This window comes from Aphis gossypii, chromosome 2 (genome assembly GCF_020184175.1).
Source record: "Aphis gossypii isolate Hap1 chromosome 2, ASM2018417v2, whole genome shotgun sequence".
Lineage (NCBI taxonomy): Eukaryota > Metazoa > Arthropoda > Insecta > Hemiptera > Aphididae > Aphis > Aphis gossypii.
Genome location: NC_065531.1, coordinates 83,925,371 through 83,937,104, shown reverse-complemented (window position 1 = coordinate 83,937,104; position 11,734 = coordinate 83,925,371). Strand labels below are relative to the sequence as shown.

At 27.2% G+C, this 11,734-nt stretch overlaps 2 protein-coding genes across 6 annotated transcripts; one reads left to right on the top strand and one right to left on the bottom strand.

Moving 5' to 3' along the window:
* The first annotated feature begins 4 nt into the window (after window positions 1-4).
* Window positions 5-5,869, top strand: LOC114126857 (protein HEXIM1-like). 2 transcript variants are annotated; one of them, XR_003592632.2, is made up of 6 exons: window positions 6-545; window positions 1,655-2,079; window positions 2,322-2,651; window positions 4,354-4,440; window positions 4,932-5,008; window positions 5,480-5,869. XR_003592632.2 is itself a non-coding variant. In XM_027990899.2 (3 exons), the coding sequence occupies exons 1-3, from the start codon at window positions 294-296 to the stop codon at window positions 2,623-2,625; spliced, it is 981 nt and encodes a 326-aa protein (XP_027846700.2). In that variant the 5' UTR covers window positions 5-293; the 3' UTR covers window positions 2,626-2,947. The 2 variants fall into 2 exon arrangements, 1 of the variants encoding a protein (XP_027846700.2); XM_027990899.2 differs by lacking the exons at window positions 4,354-4,440; window positions 4,932-5,008; window positions 5,480-5,869 and having other exon boundaries at window positions 5-545; window positions 2,322-2,947.
* LOC114119789 (uncharacterized) lies at window positions 3,191-11,046 on the bottom strand. Of its 4 annotated transcripts, none has more exons than XM_027981485.2 (9): window positions 10,484-11,046; window positions 10,318-10,379; window positions 10,154-10,239; window positions 8,853-8,953; window positions 7,854-7,981; window positions 6,902-7,017; window positions 6,328-6,565; window positions 6,034-6,181; window positions 3,191-3,691 (listed from the first exon to the last, which is right to left on the bottom strand). In XM_027981485.2, the coding sequence occupies exons 3-9, from the start codon at window positions 10,234-10,236 to the stop codon at window positions 3,501-3,503; spliced, it is 1,005 nt and encodes a 334-aa protein (XP_027837286.1). In that variant the 5' UTR covers window positions 10,237-10,239; window positions 10,318-10,379; window positions 10,484-11,046; the 3' UTR covers window positions 3,191-3,500. The 4 variants fall into 4 exon arrangements, with proteins under 4 accessions (XP_027837286.1, XP_050058067.1, XP_050058066.1 ...); XM_050202110.1 differs by having other exon boundaries at window positions 10,318-10,714; window positions 10,907-11,043; XM_050202109.1 differs by having other exon boundaries at window positions 10,318-10,722; window positions 10,907-10,926.
* Between the last annotated feature and the right edge of the window lie 688 nt (window positions 11,047-11,734).

Sequence of the window (11,734 nt, the reverse complement as noted above, 5' to 3'; positions counted from 1 at the left end):
CCGCCGCCGCCGACGACCGAACGCGAGCCGTCCAGCGCCACCGACTCGACTCGCGCTGGCAGTCGAAGTTTGACTGCTTTGGCTTGCGGACGTGCGTTGACCGTACCCACACGGCTCCTCCTCCCGATCGATAGCCCACACATCGTATTCGCACCGATTCGAACGTAAACCGTTCGCGCTACGGACGTAAATCCGTTTCCAGCCGATTCCCACGATCCACCGGCCGACCCGAGAGACCGGGAAGACCCTCGACCAGCACTACGGAACGACCATCACAACAACAACAAATAACCATGGAAGACGACCAAAATGGCGTCGTCGTCGGGCGGCCGCCGAACAGCGATACCTGCGGAATGATCGTCAACCACGGTGGCGGGGACGACCGGCCGACGACGGCGGCGGCTGCGGCTGCGGCACCGCCTACACCAGCGCTCCCGGCGGCGGCGGCCACGGCTTTCGGAGCTCCTGCGCGCCCAGCGCCGCGGTACGGCGCCCATTACAACTGCAACAATAACAATTCGGTCATCAAAGGGCAGCAGTTAAAGGTATATTACACGACTTAATTATCACGACTGACATTTTCCCGCGCTTTATCCCACACTAGGTTTCCCGGTTTTCGTAACCCGTCCCCGCGATAAGTGTCGCAGACGACGGAAAGTAAAAGTTTTTTTTTTTTTTGGGAATTATCCGTGGACTCGTACGTCCTACGATTTTTACGTTTTAAAACGGTATGGTTTATACGGCGTATGTAATGTGTTTGTACCCGATTGTTTTTCACGAGTACGAATCGTCGACTATCCGACCGTTGTTTTACGAACACACGGTGTTGACTTGCATCCGTCGCAAAATCTATCTACGCCGTTTAATGCGACTGCTGGAATAATAGTACATGATACAGTGTGCCAAGGACGACTACAATACCAATTAGAGAACGTGTTTTTCACTTCAATTATTGCTGTTGTTGGTTTATGATTCCTTATGGCTTAATAATATTGCGTTGCGCGTCTATGGGCTGCACTTATAGATAACTCGTTCTTTAACCGTATGCGCCCGATGGAAATTTCGAGAATTGTTTCATTTAAAAAACGAATTGTCCATTTTATTGATATTACCTAGCCGCGGTTTGAGATAATCGTGTGTTGGTCTATACGATTTATTTGGAGGGGACGACGAGTGTTATAAATACCGTCCGAGATTTCATAATGTTCATCATATTATTAGATATAAAATAAGTTTAAAAAATACTCGTTCATTTACTATCGTTTTTATATAGTATTTGGCACCCATCAAATATCGCTTACCAAAACATAAGATTCTCGTGGTTCTGTTGTATTGTTGTTTAAATTTAAATTGCCTTAAAAGTACAATACAGAAACCGTATGCTTGTATGACTATTAAAAAAAAAAAGGAAGAATTATAACTATTATTTAACCTCGTGTTTAACTTACTACCCTGAAAATTAGAAAATATTCCCTCTGAAATTTATTTTTCTGTAGTGTGTGTTTTATATTATTTAATTATATTTACCTACCTTGAATATCCAAATTGAAAGTTCAACTAGAATTCTTTTTCAATCAATAGGTAGTTAGTTCTTTTTCTTTTTTAAACTGGGATTTTTTTTCCATCATAATCAAATCAATAAAATATTTTATAGGGTCCTGGTAATCTAGATCACAGAAATAGACGTACGCGTCGTGGTAAACGTAAAAGCAGAAAACAAACACCATACATGAAGGATGGGATGTTGTTTCGAGACAAAGCTGTGGCTCCAAATAACACTAATCAGTTTTTAATGGACGATCATAATGATGGACCAGACATGGATAAAAGATTATTTGCACGATACAATAACGAAAATGGCCGTACAAGAAATTCAAGTCATACTAGTCTCGAGTCTGAGGCGGAACAGATGTATTCTTCATCAGACGATGATGGAACTTCAATACAAAAGGAATTTATTGAATCGTATAGACTTGTTCAAGAAGAAGAATTGGCGGGGTTGACTCAAAACGAACTTGTTCAACGAGTGATTGAGCTTGAAGAAAAAGTACAAATGCTTGAGTCTAATAATAATAAAAGGTATATATAAAAAAAAGAAACAAATTGCATGCGATAATTAAAATATTTCATTTAATATAGTCTATTGCTTTACTATAACAGTATCGTAGTTTTTATAATGTTTGAATTTTCTTATATGTACAACATTTAAATAAGCGTTTTGTACTTAATTGTAATAAAAAATTTATTAATTACCAATATATTAAGTAGGAAAATATAAAAACATAAATAAATAATTAAGTTATTATTTTTATTTCATTAAGGTATAAAAAAAACACAGATACATGTTCAAATGGTACACCCAATGAAGATGGAGAAGAAAACCCCTCTATTGATGCAGAAGAATTTAAACTATTGCAAATAAAGTATAGAGAATTGACAACACAAAACCAAGTGCTGCTAGCTGAAGTTGAAAATCTTAAACAAAAACAAACCCAGATGAATAATAAGTCAGATGGCTCTGATGATAGTGGAAGTTCGTCAGACTCCAGTAGCTCTTCTAGTTCATCTGATGGACAAGAAATAGAAATGAAGTTCTTATTACGGAGTAGTGGAAGAGATGAATAGATGATTGATCAGTCAAGTACCAAAATGTAAATGCTTTTTCCTTGTAAATATTTAAGTATAAATATATATATATATATTTATTTTTTTTTTAAGAACAGCTTCTAATAACTGATACTTTTTATGTTAATAATATTAAGTTTTACCCATTCTCCATCAAATGACCATTTGGTTATTTTTTGAAACTCATTGTATTTTAATTTACCGGTATGTTACATGACATATATTTTTTTATTTTGTGTAATTCCGGTAATGATCTCGAGTATTATGAATAATTTATGCTGAATGCTTTGGTTTTACCATTATAAATCATCAAAATCGTAAACTCCTTTGAATTTATTATGTATGTATAATTTTTTTTTTTTTTTAATATATAATTCCAAAATAATCCTTCAATAATAAATAAAATTTTACCTATTTAAAACTTAATGAAATATTGTATTCCAAAACATTCAATGTTTTGTACAGGTATGACAATGTTGCGGTATAAGTTGTACTTTTATTTAATTTATTTATTTTTAATGTAAGATTAAAATAAAAAAATTTTAGAACTGTTAAACACAAGTAGTTAAAATTTCACTGGGTTTTATTTTATTTATAAATTTACAGATTTGTATTAAAACTATAGTATAATACCAACTCAGTTTTGGATACTACTTGTAACCAAATATTATTTTGGTTTTATTAAATATAATATACTATTTGTAAATTAAAAAAATTCATAAATATATACTTAAAACATCACTTTAAATAAAACAAATAAAAATCATTAAATTGGTACAGAAAAAAAAAAGTAACTGTTAAGACTTAAAATTAGGAGTTGCAATTTTAACAATCACTTATAAAATTGTCAAACAGTTTTAAAATACTTAAATAACTTATAACTTATGTTCTGGAGTGTCGACCATTAAATACCAATATTTGCATAACATATCATCTTTGACCCGCTGTTCTTTAATGGTATCTTCTTTATTAACCATTAAAACAAAACAAGCTTCTAAATAATGCCTTGTTTTGAAATAGCTTCTAGTTAGTAGTTCTAACAATTCTGCCATCTCTGAAGAAGTATCTATAAACAAATAAATAATACATTTATATTAATGTAGTTCATTAATGCTAATGTTTCATACATTCTACAAAGCATTTTTAAGTAAACATATCCTATACATATTTTTAAAAGAAATTTAAAAAAACTACTTTTACAAAATTTAGTCATGTAATCGAATACCTTATTTCGTCTGTAAATCTTATGAAGTAAGTAAAAAAAATCTTAATAATAATAATAAAAAAAAAAAAACCATTTGAAATCTGTGAATAATCAGAATTCAAATAATGGATGTTAAACTATGTGATATAGATTAAATTGTATTATAAGGATGTACATAATATAAAACATACACGAAAGGGTATTATGCCTATAAAAATTTCCGTGATAAACTAGTTTTAATACATTAATCTACAGGATTTTCATATTGGCTTATAAATTATATTATTCTTAATATAATTAAACTAAACACTAATTAAAAATTCATCAGTCCTGAGTAAAAAAAAAAATTAATCTATGGATGAGATTCATTTGAACATATTAAATTTTAATAAAAATAAATTACATAGTACTATAAAATATACATATTTAAACATTTCTAAATATAAATATGTATTATTAATATATTATATATTACTAACAAAAATGTACATACAATTTGTGTCATCTGTTATATTATGTTTCAGAATGTTTATTGTAAACTGTGAAGTTTGGCAGTGATCACTTTTAACATGGAATATAGTGATAACTTATGCCTAACAAATAACCACCAGGTAATTCATTTATGAAGTACCTAAGTATTACTGTAGTAATATTATGTTATAAATATATAGCACTACATTATATACTATAATATCTAAATTAACAGGTTATTATATTTGTATTGAAATAAAACTCATTCGATCATAAAAGGTAGGAAATATTAATTTTTCATATATACCTAAAACTTGGTCAAAACATTAGACTGTTACATTTATTTTTTTACAAATATTTTTGTTTTGAAATTATTAAATATTAGTGTTTAAAAGATATTTTGAAAGAATATTTGGTTGTATAAAAATAAATATGGTTTTAATAGTTGTTCCACTAAATAATAATAATAAAATTGTATTTTGTTATTTAGTGGATATTAATTAATAACTAATGAATTTACTAAAGGTGCAGTTAATTTTTATTAGTAAATGGTAATATTTCAATACTTTATTTTGAAACCGTAATATATTGAACATAACCAAGTCAATAAAAAAAAATATATTTTTTTTAGATTAAACATCTGCCGAAAAATGACAGCAACTGGTGTAGTATTGACGTCAGAAACAAAATGTTTGCAAAATAAACATGGTAGGTAAAGAAATAAATTGTTCTATTAATAGTGGATAGAAAATTATTCTACTAAAATAAAATTTAAAAACAATAGTAATTTTGATTTTAATAATTTTAAAATAATATGAGAATGCTGAGAATGTGATGAATTTATTGAAATAATTTAGCATAATATATTTATTACAATAAAATAATTAATATACATATTTATGCAAGTAATCAAATATAAATTGTAAATTTGATTTTTTATTTCAGTTTAAACGTTCTTAAACAAAAATATATGCTCATTAAAATTAATAGTAATTAATATAAAAAAAAACCAACAAGAATAAACTGATTCATCTACCCATACAATATTCATTATTGATCAACTCAATTTTTAAACTTTTATGATAAACTCTTATCCTATATTCAAAAATAAAATTTTAGGTTTGTAATATTATGTAACCTATTATTATTTAACTGATCAGATTATATAATTTATCGCAGGTCAATGGTGGTCAGCTAATATGTCATAGAGCAAAAAAGTGAATTGCAGATTCTGCACTTTTTCTAAAGATCAGATTGTGGTGTCAATATCTCCAGGAATTTACTATTATCTACAGATAAACACATTTTATTTGTGAATGATGATAAAAAATTCAAAACCATACTCCTGGATATAAGATACAATATGAAGTTTCAAATTCTAACAGCTAGTATTATCAAAGAAAAAGGGTTAATAGGAGTAATAAAATCTAAATTAAAACAGAAGAAAATTGTTAAGAATTTATATTTATTATTTAGTAATATTATTTATTATCTTATATTAATAATTGATTTTATAATATCTCATAGTATTAAGTTAACCAAATATACTTATTTATTATAAAATACAAATTCATTTTTTTAATATATATATTATATATACTAGAAACCCTCTTTATTGGCATTTTAAAAATATGTGATCCACAAAGTTTTGTTTTAATATTAAATACAATATATTTAATTCATCCAATATACCTTTATTACTTATAAATAGAATATAACATATATGTACTTACTATATGATGACAATTCATACATCTTTGGATTAGTACTCATCTTCTGTAATAGTATTTTCCATAATTCTAGTGTTTCCATAATTTCTTTAAAAACAGATAAATGTTGATTGGATAGTGTGCATTTTAATAAAACCAATATTTGCATTGCCTAAAAAAATAAATATTAACTAATTGTTAGTAATTCTTTACTTATTTAGTGTTTATAAATTAGATTAAAAATTATGAGGAAAACATAAATTGTGTGATTGATTATATTTATTTTTTTACTTGAAATATGAATTTATAATATATTACCATTAAATAATCATCCCGAATTGTAAGATAAATACGTTCAGTTTCTGTCACAGATTGTCCAAATCCCATTATTCGATTACAAGTATCTAACACGCCTAAATCAACTTTTTCCATATAATGTTTGTAATATGACCACATATGTAAGTAAATTTGTTGTATTTCAGATCGTAACTCAGTCGAATGTTCAGTAATTAAACATAATTTCCATTTTGTATCTTTTGTAGGTACTTTCATTATCCTAAAATAATAAAATATATTTTTTAATAGATTTATAAATAAACAGGATCAATAAAATATTATTCAGACACCTTATTTTGAACCATTGCGCACGTACCGTTTCAGCATGACTCATTGAGACAATAAAATATTTTAATAACCAAAACACATACTTCAATAGTGAGTCTTATCATGGTTATATAAACAAAATAAATCAAAAAAATTTACAGCACCTCATTGCAAAGAGTTAACTGAAGATAATTTCAAACAATTTACCAGACAATTTAAATCCAATATTTTAAATGAAACACTGTATATACATATGTATGTATATAATTAATAAAAATAATATACTTACTCAAAACATATTTTGTAAAATGGTAAAATTTCTGATGAACATTTGTTTAGTGTTGATTTCTTAAGTGAAAGTTCTTGAACTGAATCGGGTTTCTTGGGAATAACTTTTGGATAGACCTTTAAAATAACAGATTTTTTATTCATTTATTAATTTTTATTTATAAAAATATGCAATTAGTTATCAAAAATGTCATACAAATTACAGTTAGGTAACATAAAAGAACTGTTTAAAGATTACTCATGATTTTATTTGTTATCGTTTTATTCATAAAACTTGAAATTATGGAATATATCTATTCAACTATAGGGATAAGATGTAATATGAATGAATGAATTCTTACAAAATGTAGTATTTTTATACTCTAAATCATTTAATTATTATTTTTATTTAGTAATATTTATACATTTATTAGGTTTCAACTACTAATTATTATTATACTACTTTATATAGTATCATTTGGGCAATCTATTTCGACATTAAAAAATAATGCTGTCTTCAATTAAATGTTTAAGTATAGCAGAGGTTCCCAACCTTTTTAGACTCATAGCAACCTTAGTTATTTTCTTTTAAAGTCCGGAGGCACCCTATTGACTATTACGGTTTTATTTAGCAGTCCATATTATGAATAAAAAAAAGTTGTAAGATGTAAGTATATAGTATATAAACATATTATATTTTATAAAACAAATGTTTACATTGAAAATTAACTATATATTTTTATTTTTTATTATTATTGCATAAATAATACAATAAAAAAATATAATTCAAATAATTTCACGGTGCCCCAGTTGGGAATCTCTAAAGTATAATATTGAAATGCCCTACTCGCTGAAAATATTCAATATATTAAAATAAAAAAGATAGTTATAATCTATGTTTAAAATGAATAATGTTTTTAATAGATAGTTAAACATATAACCTGACATAAAATAAATTAATCAAATTGTTTTACCAGAGTTCCTTTTTCATCTAAGAAATTATTTAACACAATAGTTTCATTGCTCATCATCATTAATTGTTCATAGTAAGATATTTGCTCTTCATTTGGTAGCTCAAATTCAGGAACTAGAAAACAATCATCTATTAATAATTAATTTTAATTCATAAATAAATATTATCTCGATATAAGTTTATAAATATGAACTTTTTAAAATTAAATTAAGTAAATATTGTTTTTAAACATAAATTATTTTTACATACATTTAGAATAATTTTTAATTAAAAACTTAATTGAGAAGTAAATTATAAATGTTGAAGAAAAAAATATCATTGATGAATAATTACTATAAAAAACAAAAAATAAATGTTACTCTAAAGGGATACAATATTGATCATTTCTATCTTTGCTTAATACACGCAGAACATAGATGCACAACAACTTTAAATGTTTTCTTTGCCAAATGTTTCAATTTATTTAGTGAAGCAATAAGACCTTTTGAAAACAGATATAAATTTTGGTAAATCTACAGGAGATCGATTTTTTGACATTTTTTATTTAATCACTTTAAATCTAAAAATAATTAAAATCAAAAACTCAAATGTAACCAATCTGATGTAGACTTTAAATAAAAATTCAAATTCATTTTCACATTTATCATTGCTTCACTAAATCAATTGATACATTTGACAAAGATAGAAATGGTTGGTATCAAATCTCTCCCTTGATATGATCCTAAGTATTCATACAGTATTTGCAATAAAAATACTTTTTCAATGTATTCAATTATTTATAAATAATAAAAAAGAATTTGTATTATTAAGATAGATTAAATTAGCAGCTTTATTGTTTTTTTTTTTCTTAATAAGTATTAATAATGAATAGTTATAATAATAATGAATTTGTAAATCGTGTATTCTTAATGTTATTATGTAAATTTTTGAAAAATATATAAATAATACACATTTTTGGTTCATAACTTAATAGATATAAATAATAATTTTAGTAACTTACCATTTATAGGATAGCTAATATTAAGAACATTTCTTCTAGGATCATACACTTCTGACTGCATGTATAAGTAAGGATTTTTATCACTACGCAATTCAACTCCCCTAGATATTAAATACATAAAATAATTGAATTAAAAATAAAATATTAGATTAAAGGCAATACAAAACAATTTACACTAGATTTTATCTATAAATATCTAACAAAATATACATTTTAAAAGTAAATGAAACTTTTATTACTGTATATTATACATCAGTGGTTTATAATCTGTGCGTCACAGCTTCCAGGGGCGTCGTTGGTTATTAACAACGGAGCCACATTCACAGTAGAAACTAACAATAAAATTGTAATAGGTATCACATAGTAATTATATTATAGTATATCATATGGGAGCTGTATAATTTATTTAAAAATCAAAAGGGTGCTGTGGGCCCAAAAACCTCTGCTATATATACTACTTTTAGTTTTTAAAACATTGTGTATATACTTGTTAACTCGTTACTCTAAGACTTAAACCTTCATCAATACCAGTGGTCCTCACTAAGATTTTAGAAAGGATCAAATGTAATTTTTGAAAATTATTTGCAGGCCGCATACATTATAAGGATAGTAATTAAAAATATAAAAATTATATATATCATATATATTTTTAGGAAAGGGTATTGTAGTGTTGTTAATAGTGAGGGCCACATTAAATCTGTTAAAGGGCTGCATGCAGGCTGCATAGTGGGGACCGCTGATCTATACAATAATTTGGATAGAAACAAGTTTTCTAATTCAACATTTTTTTTTTCATTTACGTATGTACTATAATGTTATATTATTTTGTAAATATATTAATGAATTTATAAATAATAAACATAGTATGAGTTGAACTATTATAACTTTTTATTGTCTTACCATTTATATGTATACATTTTTATCATATAAGTGACAATTATTTTTGTTATTGTAAGAAACTAGAAATAACTTATAGGTAGTGACTGTTTTAAATTTCAATGATTTGTTACAAAGCAAAAGATAATACCTACTTGAAAATGTCCAATATTATTATTCAGAAAAGCACAAAACAATGAAATATTTACTAATAGTAATAAATAAATTTATTTAGGTACTCAATATTAAACAGTTATTTTATAAATAAGATGAGAATATAAATCTGAAAATTATACCTAAGTATCTAAAACATACCCAACAGTTTTCAGTGGTTTTTAACACATTTTTCAATAATTAGGTAAGCACTTAAGAGGTAGATAAGGTAAGTTACAACTACATAAATGAATAAATAATATGATTAATACCGTGAATAAGCATAGGCTGGTAGTCCTTCTCTTAAATTTTTCTTCCGTCCATCCCTGTCGAATGGTTTGTAATTGGCATTCATTTTCTATAATTCGGTAAATACAAAATGGCTATTAATGTTAATTAACACGAAAAACAAATATTATGCTAACGATTCACTTACAAAAATAAAATCGGTATATCGTTATTGGCGTACAGATATGTACCAACAGGGTTTAATGTAAACTATAACATAAACGCGATATTTACACACAAACTAACAGATTATTGTAAACGTACAACGTAGTGACGTCATAATAATAATAATATAATATTATATTGAATAATACTGTAGTCGAAGACCGAAGAACAGAAAGACGTGACTGATGTTTGTCAATATCTCGATAACTTCATGGTAGTTATTCTTGAACGCAGAACGACATCAACGGTTTACGGACCGAGCCACCGAACTGACGGTAAGCCTTTGACATCTGCTGGACTTTGACACTGATTACTCGGTATTTAGTGCTCGAAAGTCATCGGAGAACTGTATACAGCGGACATTGGAGGCAATCTGAGAACTGATCAACTGTGGATAATGGTTACTGTATAATATGTATTGATGGATGTAGCTTTGAAGGTATTAGTCATTAGTGTTAAACTGTTATGTAGTGTTATCGAGTTGGAATCCGCGTTTAACGCTTACGACAAAAATAGCTACACACGATGACTAATGTGCCTAGTATCTACTATTATCTTGATTTGAGAATTACCTAGTACAGTAGTACCTAGTAAAGTAGAATAGAATCTACCGATTGGCGATCACCAAAACGTATTAACAGCAGCAACTGCTATAATAAAACGTAAAATTATATTTATATATCGAAATTTAGCCGTTTCTCATATTAAGTCATAACGATCAGTTTTACCAATTGAATTCGAAGATACACGAAATTCCTAAAATTTAATTTAGTTTGAGATTTGGACGATAATTAATATCATATTAGTTCTATTGTTATTTGTCCACGAACGGCTCTCACGCTTTCTACCGACTACCAACTGTTTAAAATTTAGAAATATTTTTTTATGGATCAAAATAAATTATGTCTACAAAATACCAAATAGTAACTAGGCGATAGTGATAGTGGCATATTGTTTATTAATTATTAATTACTACGTTTCATATTTAATAACTCTTATGCGTTTTGTATACTATACAAGTTGCGTATTTTTTTGGTCTTTTACATTGTTCCAAGATCTATAGATTAGGTATTAATTTAAAAACTACTACAAATTGTAAAATCTACTTTATTTTGTCAATATTTATGAATTATCGATGATTCATAAAATAAATCATTGTAGGTACCTACATGACAAATTGACAAACAATATTACATAATAATATTTGTCATGGCCCATGGGTACCTATATACTATATATACCTTCCACCAACACCTCTCTGTGGACACTGGATAAAAATTTAAAATACAGAAGACTTGTTACAATATATTGGAAAATGCGCGTGTTATATTTCTTCAGAATGGGTGAAATAAATTAATTCATTTCGTCGGATCTTGGGGTCATCTTACTCCTCGAAACAG

Coding starts and splice junctions, on each gene's coding strand:
- LOC114126857 (XM_027990899.2), top strand. CDS start 294: ATGGAAGACGACCAAAATGGCGTCGTCGTCGGGCGGCCGCCGAACAGC. Junction 546..1,654: donor TCAAAGGGCAGCAGTTAAAG/GTATATTACACG, acceptor AATATTTTATAG/GGTCCTGGTAATCTAGATCA. Junction 2,080..2,321: donor GAGTCTAATAATAATAAAAG/GTATATATAAAA, acceptor TATTTCATTAAG/GTATAAAAAAAACACAGATA.
- LOC114119789 (XM_027981485.2), bottom strand. CDS start 10,236: ATGAATGCCAATTACAAACCATTCGACAGGGATGGACGGAAGAAAAAT. Junction 7,982..8,852: donor TATTAGCTATCCTATAAATG/GTAAGTTACTAA, acceptor AATTATTAATAG/ATGATTGTTTTCTAGTTCCT. Junction 6,566..6,901: donor TTTTACAAAATATGTTTTGA/GTAAGTATATTA, acceptor TTATTATTTTAG/GATAATGAAAGTACCTACAA.